Raw genomic sequence first — 22,666 nt, 5'->3', positions numbered from 1 at the left:
TGTCCCCTTTTTTTTTTTTTTTTTTTTTTTTTTTTTTTCAAAGCTGCGTCAAAGGACGATAATTGGCACAAGCCAGGAATCTGCACTAGTTTTCTGTTGCATGGGAACATTTGGAAAACTTATTTTATTTGTATGCAAATGACTTGGACGGTTGTATAATCATAGACACATAAACACAAAGGGAAAACTATATAGGTACTATATAGGTATTAATAATTAATTGATTCTGCTTTGAAGCTGGATGATCTGATATTGTCTTTTAAAGTATGAAAACATGTAGCGACGGAGAGAAGTTGTTGGACAGAATAAGTGAGTGTAGAGGATACCGAGTAAAATGAAATAGGGCAAAAAGCTCTATGACATCTATCTACTTCCTGAATTGAAGCATTTGCCATTCAACCCAGCTACCCTCGGAAGAAATCTACAAAAAGTGGCTAAAAAAATTCAAATGGACATAACTAACAGTGGAATCAATCCTGTATTGATTGGTATCTGATCTGTGATATTTTAGAAGAAGCGCTTGCTCCGAGGGTGTATAAAAATACAAACAAGAAGGAAAAAATCAGTCGAAAGAAGTGGAAGGAAAAGAAAGAGAGAAAATACACCAAAATAAGAAAACACATATCCTAGCTGACAATATATATATAATATAATATAATCAAAATAAAACGTAAGTGGAAATGAAAAAAAAAAAAAAAAAAAAAAAAAAAAAAAAAAAGGGGTACAAAAAGAAAAGAAAAGAAAATACTAGTGGAAATTGTGAAAATGGGAAGGAAATTCTGACGTTCTGCATACCCGTATCCAGATATTGGAGATGTGCAAATGAAAACCAGCGAAGATCAGAGTGGGCTGTCAATGGGATAGCGGGCGGAGAATAGGCAAAGCTATCTTTTTCGCAGATGAAAAGACTAGGTGTTGGGAATGAAAAAAATTGATGGTGAAAATAAATCGATGGCTCGAGTATACATAGGTATATATAAGAAAGACAAAAAAGAAGGACATAGGAGAAGGATGTGCCGGGTGTGTAAGATGGGGATGGCACGTGGGGCGAAAGAAAAAGGTACTCTGCATGCATTCATTCATAACAAGATATGAATGTGAGGTTGGGAATACTTCTTTTTGAAGTAAAGTAACACAGAGCATAGAGCACAAGGAAGAAGACATGAAGATGCAGCTCGCAAGAGGGTAATGAACTGGCTGGTTGTCTTTTCTTTTCTTTTCTTCACCTCTTTCTGCCTCTGGTGGTATTTAGTATATACATTTTCAGGTGATTTAAGAGGACGGGAAGGAAAAGGAAAGTTCTTTCTCAGATACTGAGCCCTATGCTGGCATCAGTAAGGATCTTAGATACCCTGTCTATCCATCTCTGCGTCTCTGTCCAGTTCCCGGAATCGATAGCATCACGTATTGCGGGGAAGATTGCAGCATCTTGGGCCGACCATGCCTGCGGTCCGAAGATGACATGTTTGAATTGTGTTCGGTTTGGGATCTATCAGTGATAAAAGAAAAAGGAGGAAAGATACAAATGGTTAGCATAAAATTTTTGCTATCATAATTGTAGCTGAAACATAAGGGAAATTGAAAGGGCAGCTCGGTACGAGAGAAGAAAAGGACTTACTCCGCCGTCTTTTTCTAGATCCAAAAGATGAGTTTCAAAGTAGGTCATGTGGCTATTATGGCTCATGCGTCTGATGGCCATGGCACTGCTTTCATAGCCGCCGGAAGACACAAGTGTTGCATTCCAATTGTATCCCCACCGACGGAACGAAGCGGCATTTTCACGGAATACCTTTGCAGCATCATGCAGAGGCTGCATGTTAACCACGTTTGGATCCGGGAGGGGTTTCTTAACGCCCTCATTGCCTTTATCAGGCGGTCGATATTGGCCTCGAGGGTGTAGGAAGGGAACATTTTTGGATTTGGTATAACTTTCCAGATCGGAGACATATTTCGTGACGGCGGAGGAGTAGGTTTCCATCTCAAAGGGGAGGATCGGGCTATCTGAAAGTTCGAGGAGGAGCAAGGCCCAAATCTGCCCAAGAACTTTGTGGTATTGGAAATCCGGGTCGCCAACTGTGGCCATCCAATCGTAATTGTCGTAGCAGCTGTGGAAAGGGTAGGGGTCGCCAGTGAAGCCAATGTCGATGCTCGACATGCCTGCAATATCTTGGAAGGCAACATAGTCACTTCCTGCGCCTAGGGCTTCGAGTTTGGACCCGTGTTTATCCCATAGGGACCGCAGTGTTTCGTTCGTGACTGGATCTGAAGTACGTTTGAGGATCTGTAGGAGGATGCGCTCGAAGACAGGGGATGCGGCAGCGCGGAATTTGGTGCCTGACACTGCAACATCGACGTTAACATAGGCAAAGCCGTTGCGGCGGAGATCATCGATATCGTTTTCGACGTGCTCGGTGGATCCGATCAGATTATAGTCCTCTCCATCCCAACTGGCGAACTCGATAGTCCGTAGTGGTCGCCAGCCATGGGCACGTAGCTTTCCGAACACCCTGGCCACTTCAAGAAGGACTGCACTTCCGCCTCCTGAATCCGCAGCCCCAAAACACCATGCATCTCGAGAGCTGCCAACAATAATCTTCTTTTCAGACTGTTCGATTCCAACTATTCTGCCGATTACATTGTATATCGGTTGGCGCTCCACTTCATCCTGGATATTTATAAGGTTGACCTTCGGTGATGATGGATCGCCAGACCACCACTCCCCAACTTCTGGGACTCCTCCCACCCATTCCTTGGGGACCTTCTTTCCATGACCCCGAAGCGCTTTCAACAACGGTTGAGCATCACGCCACGCAATGGGGATGCTAGGGATTTTAGGAAGCGCCTTACTGTCCTCCGGATGGAGTCTCTTTTTTTCATTAGGCCGAGACGCCCATCCGGGACTCAATACGTCACCGACTACCCAAGACGTCGTACTCACCCTTCCTCGCTGCACCCCATCACTAGGCATATATCGCCCCTTTGGCCACGTTGGGCCTTGGACGAACCCATCCTCAGCGGGGTCGGAATAGATAATGCACCCAGCAGCTCCAGCCAATTCAGCAGCTTTTATTTTCATTGCACCGTCGCGCTGAGTGCCATAATATCGAACCAGGACAATTGAACCGTTCAAATTCACACCCATATCAGAGAGCGCCTTGAAATCTGTCCGTGATCCGTAATTCGCATATACAAGATGGCCTGTAACATTACCGGATTTCGAATGTCCGTGGAACACGAGAGACTGCTCTTGCGAAGGGCTCCTGTATGCTTGTTCTTCGTCGATTTTGGCCTCCCATGCGAGCTCTGGTGGATCTATGATGGCGATCCTTCGTCCATTCTCTTTGGGATAGTTTAGGTATACATCGAATCTCTCAATCGTAACGTCGTCCATAAGCGAAGACTTGAATTTCTCTTCGATCCACTGTGCCAAAACATAATTCCCTTCAGTCCCAGCAACATGAGGGAATTTTGTCATAACCTGAAGATACTCGGCAATTGAAGACTCGTTAATATGGCTCTGGACGTATAGCCGTACCGACTCCGGCTCGTACATCTGGCCAATATTTAACCTGCGAGAGAAGCTGAAGACATCAGAAACCATAAGGGCGTAGATAATCCCCACGACAAAGAGCAATCCAATCAGTCTTAATATTATGATGCAATGTTGATGGTTCATCCACGAGAACACTTTGAAATTGAACTTGGGTATATATTTCTGCAACGGTAGATGTATCGAGGACAGTGTCCTTTTGAAATACGTAAAGCGTTTCGAGAATGAAGACCGCGATGCCGACGCAGAGGATTCTTCTCCTGGATCTTCCACATCCATCTGCTCCAACTCCCACCGTAGTTCCTCCGTCGATCCACGCGCAGAACTACCCCCATTTGTCGAAGGGGGGAATTCAAGACTTGATCGTGCCGACTCTACCATTGGTGGCTGGTAGTTTCCCGGATATCTTGACTCCCGAGCCTGCCGGCCAGAGTCGTGGCTGAGGAGACCTTGTCTCTCGGCATCATCGCTGACTTCTTCTGGGCCGATGCGAGATTGGGAGGAGACAGGATGGGAGGAGGTGGCTTCTTCGTAGGAAGGGATGGGAAGGAATTCGTACTTTGATTTCTCGTCGCCCATTGCTGCGGTGGAACGGTAGCAACTGAGAGGCCCCTGAATTCCCCTGAGCTCCCCTGAAGGATCGAGGGACGAGAGCTTTCAATCAAGGAGGTCTGGAGATGTGCGGTATCATGGCATTGTTCCCGTCATCGAAACAGCACGATACATCCTCAGAGAACGTGGTCGAGCAGTCGTCGAGGCGAAGGAGAGTCCAGGCTGGTAAAGTAGATAGATATGGCGAGACCCAAGCCCGCGTGTGTTGATAAGGTGAGATCTGGTAACGGGTTTAAAATAGATGTCCATCTCCGATGGCCCTTGGAAGTTCCAAGGGGATGATGAGTCGTCGTTGGTTTTGCCTCGGAGCCTCCGACAAGGCACTAGCGGAAAATTTACCAGAGCCCAAAAAGCCACCAAACCAACCTGCTGCGGCATGCGCCACTATTGCTGACTGTGTCAACTTTTTGCTCCAAGGTTTGTCAACGGCCCGTCACATCCACGGAATGCATCAATCAATCAACCATCACTGTTCAGATTCAATCCGCCGTGTGGGACTCATGAAAAGCATTGTTGGGGGTACACTGCACCTGCTGGCCTCTTCTGCTGTATGCGACTGCTGCACTGGCGCTATCCCTTTCCATGTCCCTCACCAAAATCTTACTCTCTTCCATCTTAAATGCGGGCCGCCAGTGAGGATGCCTCGACATGCGAACACATCCCATCCCTTCGAAGCAGTTCATCACCATCCTCTACAATCTGCTCTGTAGTTCTGATTTGGATGCTTCTTTCTCAAGAATTCTAGACGATGTTTACCTACGTTGATAGGCCGATATCTTGATTTCAATAAGAAGAAGCCTTCATCTTGAATCCCCACAGAGACGATGGCACGATTGCAGCTAACTCAAATCAAGGGCGTTTCCGTTACCTAGGCACCTTTGCAGTCCTCACAATTGAAATTCAAGAATGTCCCACTCTTCGCGCTCATTTTTAAGACAACAAAGCTTCATGATGAGCAAAGGCTTACCTTCTACTGCAGGCCCCTGCAATATGGACGTCAATTCCGTTGCCAGATCCAGGCACTGCAGCATCCCTCGGAATATCTAACTTCTGGATGTTTGATGCCAGTCTCACAAGCTACTCCCCCTTACTCTGATGGTCCGAAAGAAAATTCCTGGTGATGTAATAGATTCTGCCTAATCTACTCCCATGTTTCCAATTGACCATCTTCTCTATAGCCGGAATCGACGGCAAATCGCCCCATGGAACTCGTTGGGGCATTTTTTGGCGACATCGAGGCTAACTGGTCACGTTAGTCGTGACACTGAGGAAGACGCCAATTCGATGATCGCTTCCGACGTAGCCCTGCGTCTAATTTATTGATATTTTGGGCACGGAGATCGTTTTGGTTGTATGCCGTACTTTCCATGTACTTTATATTATGTGTATATGGTTGCCTGATCCAATTGAGCTACTAGCCAAAAAAGAAAAAGAAAGAAAGAAAGAAAGAAAATGCATTCCCAGCACGTGGCCCTACTTGAAGGTTTGGTTCAAGGAAACTTCCCTCAGAAAACGCAATCGGTACTGCGGATAGGTTGGATAGATGGGTGAATCGGCCGCTGAGCACAGAATTGTAGTTTTGTTGAAGGGTTCCGTATATGACATCCCCGCGACGTAGAGCCATCGTACCTGAAACCTTCCCGATAAACAGGAACTCCGCCTGGGACTGCAAGCTGGGGAGGGGGGAGGATTGGGAGATGGATTCGTCAGGCAGCGACAAGAGGCTTGAAATGGCAGCATGGGGAATAAGTGTGCAAGAATAAAACGTCGCTGCCTGCTTACGCAGGCTACAAGATTAATATTTTTTGTGTTTGGGAGGGAGGATAACTACAACATCAACTGCTTGGTTAATTGGGCCCAACTAGATAGTTAGTTAGTTACTAACTAACTAGTTACTTCAACTAGACTTCGGGGAAGCCCTGAAGTAGAAAAGAAAAAGCAAATATGAAAGGAGGCCTTCTCTCCCCTGGTTCCTTGCTGTAAGATTGCCCGTAGCTATAGCCGTGATACCCGGAACCATCCATCCATGGATGCAGGGCCAACAACGTGAGTGGCAGACGTTTGCGGAAACCAGGTCGCCGGAACAGCATCGACTGCAAGCCGGCCGATGACGGCGACGATTGAGACTCCTGGGCCTGAATATTGCTGTTTGATTTGGTAGTAAATGGGAGTAATTATTATCCATAGGTTGAAACGGGCAGGTGAATGTAGAGTTCCAGGTTATCTACGGCAGATAACTAGCTTGTTGTACGAAGCCCATTGCTGTCAGCATCTGTCGAGATACCTACGTAGGTATGATATTTTTTCCATGTCCAGCATCAATTGATGATTTGATATTTGGAATAAGCAGCACACTCTCAGCACCCTGATAAGTAGAACGAAAACTAATGCTGCATTTGTGTCGGTGTCGCAGCAGTTTTTGCTTTCTTCGCCCTAGCACTAGTCACATAGTGTGCGGTGGTGGTGCGGTGTGGCTTGGTCTATTGAATCTCTGTATCTCACTCGATCATCCGCTCCTGATGAGGTAGCAGGGTAAGGCACACGATAGTAGCTTGATGAGCGAGAAGAATGCAGGGAAAATAAAAGGCCGTGAAGGACAATCCACGTTACAGCATGGAGGATTGAATGGGGTTGTCTGTTCTATCTGTTACGTGCCAATATATATATATATATATATATACATAATATGCCGCCACACGGTCCTCAACCGAGCAGTTCTGCAGACAAAATAACAATCTCTTCTTCACACCGTCCCCTATTCCTCCTACGCTTCTCTTGTTTAGGCTCCAGAAGTCAAAGTATAGACAATAAATCCATTCAACTTCTGCTCATAGGCATTTGAAATAATAATAATAAAATGATATTCATAATGATGAGGATAATAATAATAATAATAACAACAACAACAACAACAACAATGATAATGATGATGATGATGATGATAATAATAAAGAATGGTAAAACTGGGTGGTATTGAACTCTCTTTTTGCTTCCTTCAACCCAATCTTGCCTCTACCCTCCCCCCTGGGGGGGCCCCTATCCCCTTAGTCCCTGGGATTCCCCCGCACCCGTGGTACGATTATTTTCGCTTTGGCCGCTCCGACTAAACTTTCGTCCACCAGCCAACCAGCGCCAAATACCTTCCGGGCACTACGACGCACTCCACAGAAATCGGGGCTACTTTTATATTTTCATTGACATCGACACTGCCTTTTCGCTCACCCATTCCGCCCTGCATGTCCTAGGCATTCAGCTATATTACCCTCAGTCTCCTGTTGATACCTTTATCTTCTCCCGCCTTCCCAACAGAATCAAATCCTCCCGTTTTTGCCTGCACCCCCTTAATACAACAATCCGGTACACAACAGAAATGTCCTCCCGCCCTCAGAACATCGGCATCAAGGCCATTGAGATCTATTTTCCCTCTCAGGTAGGTACTGGAAACCCTCTGTCGTGTTTTTGTTGCCGAAAAGCATTCCTCGCAAGCTAGAAACTACAGTATGGGGACTGACAATGGCGGTGTGGGAGGTACACAGTGCGTTGACCAAGCTGAACTCGAAAAGTTCGATGGAGTCAGTCAGGGAAAATACACCATCGGCCTTGGACAGACCAAGATGAGCTTCTGTGACGACCGGGAAGGTATGAGAAACACCATATCCTTTGCTATTTTGAAATTTTTGGTTTTCATTTCTTTCTACCCCTACCCCCTCCACCTTTCCGGTTCGACCCACCCCCTGGCTTACAAGGTTGCTGGACACTGCAGATATCTACTCCATGTCCCTAACGACCCTCTCCTCCCTCCTCCGCAAGTACTCAATCGATCCCAAGTCCATTGGCCGCCTCGAAGTCGGCACAGAAACCCTCCTCGACAAATCCAAATCCGTAAAATCAGTCCTGATGCAACTCTTCGCGGAGTCCGGAAACACAAACGTCGAAGGCGTCGACACCGTCAATGCCTGCTACGGCGGCACAAATGCCGTCTTCAACTCAATCAACTGGCTCGAGTCGTCCGCCTGGGACGGCAGAGATGCCGTCGTCGTCACGGGTGATATCGCTCTGTATAAGAAGGGCGCTGCCCGTCCCACCGGTGGCGCGGGCTGCATCGCCATGCTCATTGGTCCCGATGCACCCATTGTTTTCGAACCGGGTCTCCGCGGCTCCCACATCACCCACGCATATGACTTCTACAAACCAGATCTCACCAGCGAATACCCATACGTCGACGGCCACTATTCCATCAGATGCTACACGCAGGCCGTCGATTCGTGCTACAAGGCCTACAATGCCAGGGAGAAGGTCCTAAAAGCTAAATCCACCCACCAGAATGGCCATGCTTTCAACAGCAGCAACAGCAGCAGCAGCAGCAACAGCAGCAGCAGCAGCAACAGCAACAACAACAACAGCAACAACAGCAACAGCGTAAATAGCAACGGGGCGGCACCTGCCACAGGGGACAACGATGACTCCAACACCCCCCTCGATCGCTTCGACCATGTCATCTTCCACGCCCCAACATGCAAGCTCGTCGCCAAGTCCTACGCACGCCTGCTATACAATGACTTCCTTGCCGATCCCGCCCACCCAGCCTTCGCTGAAGTCCCCGCTGAGCTCCGAGATCTGGACTACGAAGCGTCCCTAAGCGACAGGAACGTGGAGAAAGCGTTTATGGCCTTGACGAAGAAGCGGTTTGGCGAGCGCGTGCAGCCATCCATCGAAGTGCCGACGATGTGCGGGAATATGTACTGCGCAAGCGTCTATGGGGGTCTTGTGAGTCTCTTAGCGAATGCGACTTTCGATCCGGCGGAGAAGGTGAAGAGGGTTGGTATCTTTAGCTATGGTAGTGGGTTGGCGAGCTCGATGTTTAGCGTTAAGGTTGTTGGGGACGTGTCGACTATTGTGGAGAAGATTGATTTGAAGAAGAGGCTTGCGGCACGGAAGACTGTGGCGCCTGAGGTGTATGATCAGGTGAGATTGAGATCGTCCATTTTCCATTCTCTCCCCCCTCCAACACCCTTTTTTTTTTTTTTTTTTTTAGTTTGTTTTTATAAATTCCTTTCCGCTCCTGAATGAACCTTTGTTGCCTACTCCCTCATCACAAATGCTTTTTGGGTTGGAATTCTTACAAACACTCTTGTTTTAAACGATAGATGTGCCTTATGCGCGAACATGCTCATCTCAAGAAGGACTTTGTCCCGGCGGGGAACACGGACACCATCATCCCTGGAACCTACTACCTGACCAAGGTGGATGACATGTTCCGACGCGAGTACGAGATCAAGGCATAGCCTTTTTTTTTTTTTTTCTTAAAACCCAGAGACGAGAGATGAGATAAACATGGAATAGGCGTAATAATAGATGGAATGGAGTGGCAAGGCTGAAATAAGAGAGTGAGCAGAAGGTAGCACCAAGGTGGGAGGGAGATTGACGTGGGGACAGGACGCAGGGACGTATATAGGTATATAGACCCGGGCTGGCCAAACCCTCCTAGCTAGGAGTTCGCATCATCCATTCACAATACCGCCCTTGAAGTGCATATTTCTTCATTTTATTTTTCGTTTCTCCATTGGATTCCCCGTTTGTTGAAATTCGCGAAAGGTTTCTGAGGTTTTTTTTTTTTTTTTTTTTTTTTTTTTTTTGTTTGTTTGTTTGTTATTCTCTTCTAGATGGGAGTCGGCGGCATAGAGGAAAATTCCATACCACCCGGAGCTGAGGGAAGCGGCAGAAGAAGATAAGCAAAAGCCGCGCGAGTTGATTACGGTTTATTATTTTTTATTAATAGTCCCTTTGAATAACTATACAGTGCCTCTGCATAAATATTTGGCAACCTTGACACTCACCCAGGTAGTGAGAGAATATTAAATATCAGATATTTCTATCATCACAGGTATATACATCTATACATTTGAGAGTAATTTTTATCAAAATTATAGATAAAATGATGTATATATACATATACAATGGTTACGGCCGACCTTCCTCGCCGCTTTTGAGGCATATAAATACCGCCCTCCTTCCCAACCAAGACCGATTCACCATGTTTCCTGGCGCTCGCCTACCTCGTGCTCTTGTGATCCCGTAACGCCTTTCTACCCTTCCGCTTTCCACTGTTCTACAACGACTTCTTTGATACAACTTGCACCTTTGGCTGTTGTGCCTTGCTGCTTTTCGACCTCCGTTTTTCTCTCGCTTTTTCCCTTTTTTTTTATTTTTATTTTTATCCTAGATAACACTCTCTTTGTTTCAATATCAAGGTTCGGGAAGAGTCTTGCTGCTCCCGATGCTCAAAAGGCTTGCTTGAATCTCCGCCTTCCTCTACTAGTTTGCGATAGTCCCATCAGCAGACCCTCCCACACCTCATCATTGTTTGCGTCAGGAGTCCTTGAGGAAGTGGACCAAAGAACACGAGCATTCTGGTCAAAACTGTTTCCCTTAACTCCTGGAAATCCACGTGCAGTACCTCCAACCCCGTGATTGTATAGAGACATTAGGAGTGGTAATTAGCAAATGTCCTTCTGTGGAACCGAGTCAACTCCCCACAATTCCATAAGAGAACACGTCCGACTTTTTATGGATTCCCTTCCCCGTTTGCGCTTCTGGGCTACGCCACGTGGGATTTCCTATTCTCTGTGCACCGGGGAGCCGGAGAAGCTGACTGTCTTTCACCTTCAAACCGTAGTCTAGATCAGCCAAGGCCATTCTGTCTATGCTAACCCGGCCCTGTTTGTCAAGGCTCCAGTTGGCCCATGACATTGTCAGGCTTCAACATGTAGTACTCGATCGACAAAAAAGCTTTAGACAGTCAAATTTCATGGCGGCTGACCTACATGCATCCAGCTCCTTGCGTGCAACTTCTTCAGTGCTTTCCCAGCTTCCCACAGAATCTGTTTTCTTGCAGCAAGGGGAAAATTCGGGTTGTCCTTCACCAAAGAAAGTAGGTCGTTCCTGAAGTATCTGTAAACTAGGGTGTGCTCCTCTTTGTTGTAGTCAATGTGCATTCGCAGGTGATGAGTATCTGCAAACTCGTTTCTGCAAACTCGTTTTTGAGCTGTAAGGACTGCTTAAATACATCTGGGGTTAAGCGTTTCACGACATAGGATTTATTTTCGCACCTGGCATCAGGGTAAATGAGCGAGAAGTTTAGTAAGGCGTGATAACACTGGAATGAGAAGCTCAATTCTTTGGATGAGAATGGAGAACCTGCTCACACTTATGTGCCCGACCGGAGCGATCAAAAAGGATCGAATACCTTCTTGCCCTTGGAATGCACCGCGCCATAGAAAAGGCTGAGAAGTATTGATGAGAGCCTGCAAAGGATTTTGAAGGCACAAAACAAAAACTCTGAATAGACCACATTCGAAAGGCGCACCTTGCTTCTTGAACTTGGTTCCTCCAATGTAGCGTAGCCCGGGGCGCTATTGGATTTGTTAGTTACGATACTTGATTAGTCAGCTTCAATTGTACTGTATCCTCTGTATTTAGCCTCTCTCACTTCTTTAAATCGATGACTATCGTGCTTTTTGTTCAATCAGACCTGCCCGCCTATTCGCTACAGGATCAAGTACGGAGTAACCTCTGAGAGGTTCGGTTTGGATTAGCGCCTTGGCATATACGTTGAAGCTGTGCAAGCGAGAACTAAGGCTCATCCCGCCCGTCCCGCGAGCCTCTCCTTGGTCCAAACGTTTTCTGCAGTGTGTGCCAATAATCGGACGGCGAATCGAGTTTCTGACCCAGATATGACGAAAAGTTAACCTCGGTCATAGCGCAATTAGGCTGCAAGGGTTGCCAAGTCATGCGGTAATAAAAGCAAATACTTTGTCTCGATGATAGCATATCTCCACACAACTCATCAAAGTCAGGCGTCCTTTCAAGGATTTTGGGTTCGCTAAGTTTCATACCGCTGTCATCAACAGCAAATTAGCTCATGAATCCGATGCGCCGGTCGCTCAAAAATAAGGGAGGTTAGTTGCTGGCCTAGTACGGGAGTGTTCCTATTGGTGTTACAGACACCCGGGTCAAAAAAATCACCTACCACGACATTGCTTCGATTTTGATAATTTGGCGGTAGGCTTGATACTTGTGAATGCTAAGAGGTGCGTCAGGCCGTCTGTGGAGAGGCAACTTGTATCGGTCTGGTCATTTCTCGCATTGTCAAGTTGAAAATAGCCTATTGACCGGCCCATCCACTGATTCTGGGCCACACAGCTTGTCGAGGGCCGTAAGATAATCTCACATGAACCGAATTCCCTTTGGCAGGGAGTAATTGGATGTGCCAATGAATAGTATCTGTGGTGGTCTCTATATATATGAGCTGAGCATCTGTCTTTGACCAGAACTGAAAATGAAGTAGAGAAAAGATATCTCTGAACTCTGCGGATTATGTGCTGTGATGGTTATTCCAGTGGGATTGAGTTGTACTTTCTTGATTGCTGCTGCCAGAGGCTCCGCCCGCTCGGTTCTCAGTTTCTCAAGATTGGCAATGGGGCTTGCCTTACGGTCTGGATGATCTGCGGGTAGACGGGCGAGTATTCGGGCTGGCTTAACTGCTTTAGAATGGCTTGTGTGAGCCCTCCAACCAGAGCAACAGCATAAGAGTTCTGAGTCATTTTGAGCTTTGCCGTTGATAGATTCTTGGGATTTTCTGCTTCGTGTGGCTCAATAGCTATCACTGAGCCATCTTGAAGACAAGCAATTATTGCATCGGACGAGACTTCACACCGGAGCTCCCAGCAGCCTTGCGCCAGATTCTTGAATGTCCCTGAATTATTCCATTCTTCACCGTCGGCCGGGCTAGATAGAGAGGGTCACTTGTAGCATTAAGGGCCAAAGCAATTGGTGCAGCGGTCGGGGAATCCAAAGACTTCATTCTCCTCTTTGTGACATGTCAGGTGTCCTTCAGGGTGGTCTTCAGTGCTGCACCTTCTGCAGCGGAGGCTGTAGTTGCAGCATCTCTTTGGGTGGAAGCCCCAGCATCCTACTACATTGTAGGATCTGGGTCTTGGGTGGCTTAATGACAATTGGTCTACGTGACCGTAGATTTCCACCATCTTTGGCAGACTATTCACTGCTTCAGACGTGAAGGCTAGAACTAGAGCATTTTGAGGGTTTTCCCGGTTGGGCTCTGGCCCAACGTCTCCGTTGTAGGGGGAGTAATTCAAGACTCTCTTTCTCTCTCTCTCTCTCTCTCTCCAAGAGTGCCCTGGTGGCGCCTGGGGCATTCCCTCTACCTTTCTTGCCAACGACTTCTCTCGCAATATCGCTCATTCCCCCACTTTGAAATCCGACGCGTTCTCTTTACCGCATGTTGAGACGGGCGGATATTACTACCTGCACTCCTCCGTCTCTGGATGACCAATGAATAGCCGCCCTTTGAAAATCCGAACTTGTAAAGTACACGCCAAGTTCTATTGCAACACAGCCCTCCCCATCCGGTCGAGGCTTGGAAGCACGAACGCACATCCTGAAACTGTTTCAATACGTGTGTCTGTGTTCATGGGGGTTGGTTTCTGGCGCGACGCGACTACTGACAGGGTAGAGCCGCAAAGGACATGGGAATGGATTACTACCATGGACGGGTCTTGAATGGTGATATATGCCATCTGCCATATGCACAAAAGATGACTCACCGCTAGACCAGTTATACGTAGGGCAAAGATGAAACATGTTTTGGAAGGACGGACGTCTTGACGTCGTGGGGTAGCGGCCAATTGAAGGGCTCCACGCGCTGGAAAAGCGCCTGGCGTGCAACAGACGGTCAAGTCGCGTCAGGTTGAGCTAGGTTAACTAGTGCACGCATACGGCGAGCAGAGAAATGGTTTCAAGTTTCAAGTTTCAAGTTTCATCACGCTCTGATGGACGTGCTCCTTCAGGTCCCTTTCGCCCAAGCCTAAACAGGCAGAGTAGGGCTAGGGCGGGATGAATCACGCGTCGTAGTGCATGGGAAGGGAGATAATTGCTGCTGACCAATCACCGCCCTCAACGTCCCGTCCAAACCCCCAGCAACCGCGCAGACCCCAAACTTCCAACATCCCAACCTGACCAAACAGGTCTCCAGTGAGCAATATACCACTCACGTTGCTTGCCGCTGGTTCTGTCGCTGTGACTTGCAGCAGCACTGGTCAACCACGGCTTCTGACTGGGAAGTCCCACGTTCACCAAGGCGCCAACTGCAACAGGTGCACTTCTAACCAGAATTACCACCAATAGGAGACGTGGCCCCCCATCACTTTTGCCCTCTGGATAGAAAGAGAAATTAGAACACCGTGCCAGACATTGCCAGATAAATGTCAGAGTTGCAGAGTGTTTCTCACTTTCTGCGCTCATTTTCTACGTCTGATTACTCTATGTTCCAGTTTGCCGCCAGCCGACTCTCCGGCGCCTGGAGATTTGCAGTTAACTGCACACATATCTCTGGCACAGTCTCATCAGACGCTGTACCTGAAAATAGCATCATCAATAAACACTGAAGCTGCCATATATTACACGGTCCTCAATAATAATTCACCGTTATGCAGCTCATAATAACTATGCGCGTATCCAAACCACGTTAACCCCTAACCATTCCATTTTCGCGTCAGGATCATACCCGCGTGAGCTTTGACGATGATCGGAGGCTAAGAAAAAGAAAAAGAAAAATTGTCAATCCTCAAACACATGCTCCTTAGCTTAGGCGCGCTACCTGCTTATTTTTAACTGTTTTATTTAGATCATGTTTCATGTTCATCTATCTATCAGTGCCTCTGCGCGATACGATGGAGGGCCATACTTCTTCGTCGCGGCACGTCTGTCGGAGAAGATTTAATACCCAGCCCAATCCACTTGTTTTCTTCCAGAAATATTCAAACATTCATTCAGACATTCAATCAACAATTAGTCAAGCAGTGAAGCAAGTCTTCCACTTGGTCTCGATTATCTAGTTCTACTCTCTTCCTTTTTTTACTGGCTTTCCTCCTCCCATTTTACACCTTACCTCATCTAATCCTCAAAATAATTATATCCCCACTTCATAATTTAAGCTGCTTACAACGAATCTTCGTCGTTGTTTCGTCTTTGCTGGCATACACCACATCTTACACTTTCTTTCCTTCGTGTGGGAGTCCAGGACTCTTTTTTTAATATTTTGTCATCATTTGGTATGTTCTGAGGATATCCTCCCGGTCTCGTGACCTCCACCTCTTCGTTTGGTACGCTGTCCCTGACACAATGACGCAGCAACAATGTCATCGGAATTATATCACTACAGGCCTTCAACACCCCCTTCCATGCCAACTTCTGGGTATCTTACTGTCAGCCGTAATAACCATAATTATATTCATGCCCGCGCGGTCTCGAGTTCCTCTAACAACTCGACTCCGGAGTCTGGCATCACCAACCTCATCACCCCAAACCGGTCCCCTGTCATCCGCCAGCATGGGCCTGCTCTACTTCCTAGAATCAGATCACAGGATCTAACGGTTGAGCCTGTGTCCTGCAGTGGACCTATCCGAGCCCGCAAGGCCTCGCTCAATGTCCGCAAACCCCCTGGATTCGTTCCCTACCCCGCCAATCGATCCCAAGCGCGATTATCTCTTGCCTCGCTAATTGACTGTTCCACGGTTTCACCAATCTCCGCTTCTTCCGTGGTTGGCAATGGGGGCCCCTCGACCCTTTCATCACCAGTTACCCTAACCCCGTCTCATTCGAGGAGGCTTTCAGGCCGTGGCCATTCTCGTTCGACTTCCACCAGCAGCATCGACGAGTCAATTTGGGGCCGCTACGCATATCCAACCTACAGAAATGTTCCGAGATATGTGTCTCAGTATAGCCCTACGGCCCCTGTTTCAGCAACATCTCATCTCTCCATGTCTTATCCACCCTTTAATGAACAGGCTGCACCTCAACTGGAGCCTTCCCTGCTCCCACTGCCTTCTTATCCCTATCTCGAAAATCCTGTGACATCTGTGTCTTCACTTCTCCCTGCCCCGGCTCTCATTAGTACTCCCCCTTACTCGGACTCAGGCGACCTGGAACTTTCCACCACTCTCCTCAAATATTTAACAGAGCCCACCCAAGCCATCAACTTAGTGAGCAAAGTCCGTGTCCCTCTAGGTCGTGGCCAACAACAGCATTTCTGGTGGGACATCCGAAACCTCAGAAACTGGACCAGTTTCTCCCTCTACACCATCCATTCCATCCCAAATCTAACGGAACTCCTCACCACCCAAGTCTCCCAAGACACTCACCCCCTCTCCGCCGTTTCTGCTTCTCGCCTCTTCCCAAGTTCCGAAGGTTCGCTCTCTGAACTAATCCGCGACATCTACGCACCACGCGTCAACGCCGCCCTCCAAACCTCCCTTGGAAAAGATTTTTGCCTTCACCTCAAACCAACCCCCGAGGCCTTTCTAACAGGTAACCGCAGCAAAAGTGGCCCCCACTTCATTGCCAACTACAACACGGATACGGCGCAGACGTCCTCGGGCGCCAAACGCGGGCGCCTCGTAGGCCTCGTCAAAAGCTTCGACTGCTGGAACAGCGGCATGCGCAACCAACAACCGCACAAGCGCGTCGAGTACCTGAACGGCCTCGCGCATCTCCAACGTTGCATGCGCGATCACTCCTGCCGCTACGGCTTCATCATGACCGAGATCGAACTCGTCTGCGTCCGCGCTGGATGCGACGAAGGCGATAATGTACCCTATTTCGGCTACCTGGAAGTAGCCGCACCGATCCCGACGAATCTCTCATCGGAAACTTACTCTCCACCCTCACCACACAATCTTAATACAAACATGGACCGTTCCCACTCCGCAACTTCAAGTCAATCATCCAGCTTCTCTCCCTCCCCCTCCCCTCCCCTCCCTTATTCCTCTCACTCCCGCTCAACCTCACCTCCATCGCCGTCCCACAAAACCCCCCTCACTGCAACCCTAGCCCTCTACTTCCTCCTTTTCCTGTCCAAATCCGAACCCCTCCCCACACAACCCTCCTGGTACCTAAATGTTGGTGGATCCGGCGTTCTGCCACGCCAACGTGTCCTTCCCGAGGGAAAGGATAAATGGATCCCCGACCCCCAGACGGGCGAGAAAAGAGATGCGAAAAGGGTGCGTGGGTGGGTGTGGCCGCAGGATCCGTGGCATCGGAGAGAAGGGGGCGGGGCGAGCCGTGCGAAGGCGCAGGCGCACGCACAAGCTCAGTTGCAGTTGCGGATTCAGCAGCAGAGCCGGCAGGATCAGGTCGCTTGGGCGGGGGCGGGGGCGGGGGCGGGAGGGAGGAAGAAGTGGCATAAGTAGGTATTTGGGAGTGGACCGGGTGGTGTGGATGGTGATGAAGTCTATGACGATAACGATAATGCTAATGTTAATGCTAATGGAGTGAAAGGGGGTGCGAGGTAGGGCATGGGCTCCTGCTGTTTTTGTAGGTCTTTTCTTTGCGTTTGTTTCTTTCTTTCTAATCGTGTTGTTTTATTTCTTATTCCCTTGATGACCAGCTCTTACAATGCGATGATGCGGGGTTTCACTTCTGTAAAAAGCTATATTTTGACGGTATGCATGGCTATGCGTGGAAACTTTTTGATCCTAAATTTTAATTCTTATTCACCTATTTATCCTATTTCCGTTCCTCCTTCTCCTTCTATTCCATTTCTATATTTTTTTAGTTATTCCCTTGTGCGATTTTCTCCGAAGTAACCTATATATATTTTTTTACTCGACTATCCTCAACTTTGCGCGATTGTGGTGAGGAGCTAAAAAGCTTTCCTTTCTTGACTGTGTTCCTCACACATTCATTTCTTAATAGAGAATTCTGCATATTCTACTGGCGTTGGAATTTGTTAGACTACATAGATCCATGGATTCTTCTCTATAGACTTTATTAATGAGTGTTACATGCTAGGTTCATACCTGCAAATAACTAGTTAGTTGCATATGGATTAGCTCAGCTGCTGACCTTTTAACTTCGCCATTCATGAGGAATATCAACGCTGGAAGGGGGAAAGTTTCAGATGTGCTTTGGATTAATCACAACTTGATGCATATCAAAAATTTCTCAAACAAGGATCCATTCTTCATAAAATCTTTCACAAAAAAATCCTTTCATTGCGAAATTCGAGTTCCATTTATTTTAAGAAACATTCATAGCTGTTTTGCATATGCATTGGCTGATGATTCCCCGGGTGGGCCCAGGCGCTCGCTTCGTTGTTATCGGAAATCAGCATAGGTGTGTCATGCAATTTTGAGGTAACTAGTTAGTTAGATCAGGCAAGATTAACGTCTGCAGCTGTCCCTAAGCTCCAGGGGATCGAACTTCTTTAACTCCTTTGCCTCCTATACGCGCCTGTTGGTTGTGAACATTGCGCTGTTCATGCACTGGGCGCTTAAGTTCTTTAACTATCTCTAACTAGCTAGTTAATATAGTCTGTCACCTTCACAATTACCTGCCTAATCACCCGCACCCAAATCTAACAAATTGAGGAATTAAGCAATCATCAACTAGAATTTCTCAGATTAAATATATAGATCTATTCCTTAGGTCTGTTGGCAGGTTCTAGGAGAATGACCGACTATATCACACTTGCTGCAGTGTGGTGGAGCTCGCTTTCTAGGCAGCTGGTTCAAATCTTCTACCCCTTTCTTGCGCTTTTTCTCAACTGCAGCTCTCAGCTCCTTAATTTCTCTTGCTAAGGGATAGAGCCCTAGAAAAAATCCTTCTTATCAATATGATTGATCCCTAATCTCATGCTATCCTCAACCCTTTCGTCTGTATGCTCGTTTTAAGGGTCCAAAGCAGCTCATATCTAGTGGCTGCAGCAGATGAGATGAATGAACTGGCATGTGAAGAGGTATAATAGACTTCTCCATGCAGTACTGATCAAATTCAGATGTGCTGTGACTGCCATGTCCATCCATCATCAATAGCCTATATCTGCCAATCGTACGAGCCCTGGTGTGCTTCTCAAAGATCTCCTTGAGCCAGATTATACCCAGCTTATCCGTGGTCCAGCCATGTTCATTCTCGAACGATCTTAGGATCTTCACATAAGGCTCACTCGTAGTTGTATTTGCGTGAGAATCTAGTCTTTAGTTCCTTATGACGTGGAATTAGTCTTTGAACCCATTTTTCTCCCACAGTAGATTCAGCTCGGGTAGAAAGTAGGAAATCCACCATATTTCATGCGTTTTCAATTCGAGGAGGCTGACTTCTCTCATCCACGGATATTATCCATTGGACTAGAGATTCTTCCTCTATGGAGGTCAGCTTTCTATTAGAAATTTGAGCATTTGAACATGTTTTGACTTCCTTGATTTGACCGCGTAAGGTCGAGGGTAGAACATAGTACGTTTTGGCAGCAGTCGTAATATATGAAATTTGACCTGTTTTATAGGCCTCAATGGCTAAGAGAAGCCTTCCTTCTAGATTAGAAGCTTGACCGTTTGATTTTGTGGGCATATTTGATGATTTGGTGAATATGAATGGATTTGGATTTGGATTGGGGGGGGGGGGGTTGTTACGGGAAGGTGATCCATCACGTTAATGCAGCGTCAACCCTCGTCCATTCATTCATTCAGCATGTATTCAGCAATTATGAGTACAGATCGGCTTATTTTGGCCGCCTTTAATCCATTGAAAATAAGGGATAAGTAAGTGACAAGCTGTCAAGCTACATGATGTTCCTCTTACAAGCTCACATAACTAACTATATCATTGATTAACTATACGAACAAAAAAGTTGATGAAGACGGAGCGAAGGTGATTGAAGTTGTTCAGATAATGAGCGTAACTTTCAACAGCTGAATGAGCATTCTACAGTCTTGATTACAACCTCTCTTTTTCTCTCATCTTTTTATTCTCTTCTGATGATATGATCAAAAGTTGGTGGTTGGATCAACTTGTTAAACTAAAGGTCATTGGCTGAATATGACAGCCAATCACAGCCCGTTGAATTTCAGCCAGCACTGCTTATCTCATGCTTATCTCATGCTTATCTCATCCATTATCTGACAACCAGCCGACTTTCAGAGCGATTGCAACACTGAACAACCGACTTGCGCAACAGCGTCACCTCCATCCGTGTTTGGTCTGCTGCGACTTTGCTGTGGTGACCACGTCAAGCATTGTTTTAATGGAGCCCCTCATTTCTTAGTGCTATTTAATATTAGTTCACCAGTGTGAAAACATGCACTCTTTGCCCCGCAAGGAATGTGGAGGCTCTGCGTCTGGAACCACTCACTGCTCGCTGCAGCGTGATAGCTGTCACTCCAGGACTGTCACTAGCTGTATAAGAAACATTCGTTGACTGCCAGTTATTTAGGGATGGGCTTGCCATTTCTTCAATGACCAATACTGCTACCCGCCCACTGCCATAAATTCATTATTATTTTCCTGAAACTCCCTCGAATCAAATCAAAAACTTAGGGTATACTTTATGAACTAGAGAATCTTATTCGGAATTACCCTCCATGGCCTCCACCGAGCCCACGAAGCACATTGCCACAGCAGCGCCTAGGTTCCTCGTTATTGGCGCCGGGTCTCGTGGCAACGCTTATGCTCGCGCTGTCACTAATGCAACACCCGGCGTCATTCATGCTGTTGCAGAGGTGGATGCTTTCAAGCGCCAGGGGTTTGGGCGGAGCTATATCTGGGGCAGCGAACCTCCAGGGGAGGGACAGGAGTTTGCTGACTGGAAAGAATGGTTGCAGTGGGAAAAATTGCGTAGGGAAAAGGAGAAGGAAGGGGGTGGGGAGCAGCCAAAGGGTGTCGACGGGGTGTTTATCTGCACCCTAGACGAGATGCATGTGGAGATCCTGCTCGCCATAGCCCCCCTCAATCTTCACATCCTCTGTGAAAAGCCCTTGGCGACATCGCTCCAAGATTGTCTTGCTATCTCCCATGCTTTCAATGAGAATAACCTCTCCAAGTCAAAAATATTTTCCATAGGCCACGTCCTGCGCTATAGTCCACACAACCAGATTCTTCGCCGGCTGCTGCTCGAGGATAGAGTTATTGGCGAGATTACGTTCCTCGAACATACAGAGCCCGTGGGCTGGTACCACTTCGCACATAGCTTTGTGCGCGGCAACTGGCGCCGCGAAACTCAAGGCGGAGACGGCAGTCTCCTGACAAAATGCTCCCACGACATCGATTTTATCCTCTGGCTTCTCTCCTTCCCACCGCCAGGAGCCCCAGATGACTACCCACGTCATACACCCCAATCCATCTCCTCGACAGGCTCATTGACCCAATTCCGCCAAGCGGGTAAACCAACGGCGGCTGGAGATGCAACAAACTGTCTCTCCTGCCCCGCTGAAAAAGACTGTATCTATAGCGCCATTAAAATCTATAAAGACCGCTTCCTCTCCAAGGGGTTAACGAAGTGGCCCGTTCATATCGTCTGCCCAGATATTGAAGACACCTTCGAGACATCCGGGATGGCCGCAGCAGAATCGCTACTCATGAAAACCTTGGCAGAGGACTACGACAAATCCACAACTCCGGATGCTGTAGTTGCCGCACGCCCCTGGTTTGGCCGCTGCGTCTATGAATCTGACAACAGCGTCATTGAGAACCAGGTCGTCTCCATCTCCTGGGCGGATGACCCACTCCCGCTACCTTCCGCAGCAACAGCAGGGCAACAAGACTTGCACACCCGCCTGCGCGGACGAGGCGCTAAAACTGCTGTCCTCCATATGGTCGCATCGACGGAGGCACAGTGCGAGCGTCGGGGGCGCGTTTCTGGTACGAAGGGTGAATTAACCTATGACAGCAAAGCAATATCTGTGTATGATTTTGGCAGTGGGGAGAGGGCCATTACGAACGTGCCGGAGCCTCCGCCAGAAGAGACGGAATCGCACGGTGGAGGGGATTATGGGCTGACGAGGGCGTTTGTGAGGGCGGTAGATTCCGTGGAGAATTTGGGATGGGAGGCTGAGAGGGCACAGAGGGCGTTTGTTGGCTGTTCATTTGAGGAGGCAGTGATTAGCCATGCGACTGTGTTTGCGGCGGAGGAAGCGAGGAGGGAGGGGAAGGTTGTTAGGTGGCAGGAGTGGTGGGCGGGGAAGCGACGGTGATGAATTGAGGTCTGTTTTTATGCGGTGGTTTTGTTGTCCGTTCACCCTTTTCTCATTATGCTTATTGGGGTGTACTATTTTATTGATGACAGCCATGAATTCTTTTTCATCAACTGAGGGATGCTTGCTTCAGAGTTACTTCTTTTTATGTTGATTCATTTAGCAATGGTGGTATATACTTTTCTGTGCTACTCATATCATCTGGTATTTTATAATGGTTGAAGCTTGTTATCAGTTGATATCCACAACGGAACACTCGGGGGTGAAATTAGAGAAAAAGAGACTAGGGGCTCCAGTAATCGATGAGAAAGAAAAGAGAAAACACTTCACTTCGTTATTATTGCTGTGATTAGAAAAGAAAAGAAAAGACTCCTAAGATAACATTCAACTATGAATCAGAGTATATTTAATATAAAAAAACAGTTTGCTTAATTCATTTAATTCATGTAACTATACTATATCTTGA

General features: G+C 47.4%; 6 protein-coding genes across 6 annotated transcripts; 3 read left to right on the top strand and 3 right to left on the bottom strand.

Annotated features, from left to right (window-relative positions):
- Window positions 1-1,306: 1,306 nt before the first annotated feature.
- Window positions 1,307-4,129, bottom strand: PAAG_02017 (glutamate carboxypeptidase; the record flags this gene model as incomplete). Its single annotated transcript, XM_002796083.1, has 2 exons — window positions 1,307-1,489; window positions 1,619-4,129. The coding sequence occupies 2 exons, from the start codon at window positions 4,127-4,129 to the stop codon at window positions 1,307-1,309; spliced, it is 2,694 nt and encodes an 897-aa protein (XP_002796129.1).
- A 3,403-nt stretch (window positions 4,130-7,532) lies between these two features.
- On the top strand, window positions 7,533-9,447 carry PAAG_02016 (hydroxymethylglutaryl-CoA synthase; the record flags this gene model as incomplete). The annotated part of the gene is made up of 4 exons (XM_002796082.2): window positions 7,533-7,592; window positions 7,699-7,801; window positions 7,926-9,127; window positions 9,310-9,447. The coding sequence occupies 4 exons, from the start codon at window positions 7,533-7,535 to the stop codon at window positions 9,445-9,447; spliced, it is 1,503 nt and encodes a 500-aa protein (XP_002796128.2).
- Window positions 9,448-10,687: 1,240 nt separating this feature from the next.
- PAAG_11417 (hypothetical protein) lies at window positions 10,688-10,912 on the bottom strand (the record flags this gene model as incomplete). The annotated part of the gene is made up of 1 exon (XM_015847070.1): window positions 10,688-10,912. The coding sequence occupies one exon, from the start codon at window positions 10,910-10,912 to the stop codon at window positions 10,688-10,690; it is 225 nt and encodes a 74-aa protein (XP_015703332.1).
- A 1,271-nt stretch (window positions 10,913-12,183) lies between these two features.
- On the bottom strand, window positions 12,184-14,482 carry PAAG_02015 (hypothetical protein; the record flags this gene model as incomplete). Its single annotated transcript, XM_015844517.1, has 8 exons — window positions 12,184-12,522; window positions 12,655-12,949; window positions 13,387-13,451; window positions 13,484-13,619; window positions 13,676-13,679; window positions 13,848-13,895; window positions 14,233-14,394; window positions 14,470-14,482. 8 exons carry the CDS (start codon window positions 14,480-14,482, stop codon window positions 12,184-12,186), a joined length of 1,062 nt encoding a protein of 353 aa, XP_015701521.1.
- An 893-nt stretch (window positions 14,483-15,375) lies between these two features.
- On the top strand, window positions 15,376-17,427 carry PAAG_11416 (hypothetical protein; the record flags this gene model as incomplete). Its single annotated transcript, XM_015847069.1, has 1 exon — window positions 15,376-17,427. One exon carries the CDS (start codon window positions 15,376-15,378, stop codon window positions 17,425-17,427), a length of 2,052 nt encoding a protein of 683 aa, XP_015703331.1.
- Window positions 17,428-20,592: 3,165 nt separating this feature from the next.
- PAAG_02012 (streptomycin biosynthesis protein StrI) lies at window positions 20,593-22,200 on the top strand (the record flags this gene model as incomplete). The annotated part of the gene is made up of 1 exon (XM_002796078.1): window positions 20,593-22,200. The coding sequence occupies one exon, from the start codon at window positions 20,593-20,595 to the stop codon at window positions 22,198-22,200; it is 1,608 nt and encodes a 535-aa protein (XP_002796124.1).
- Window positions 22,201-22,666: the final 466 nt, after the last annotated feature.

This window comes from Paracoccidioides lutzii (genome assembly GCF_000150705.2).
Source record: "Paracoccidioides lutzii Pb01 unplaced genomic scaffold supercont2.4, whole genome shotgun sequence".
In the NCBI taxonomy this organism is placed as follows: domain Eukaryota; kingdom Fungi; phylum Ascomycota; class Eurotiomycetes; order Onygenales; family Ajellomycetaceae; genus Paracoccidioides; species Paracoccidioides lutzii.
Note: the sequence above shows the minus strand (reverse complement) of the source record. Positions and strands in the feature narration are given on the sequence as shown.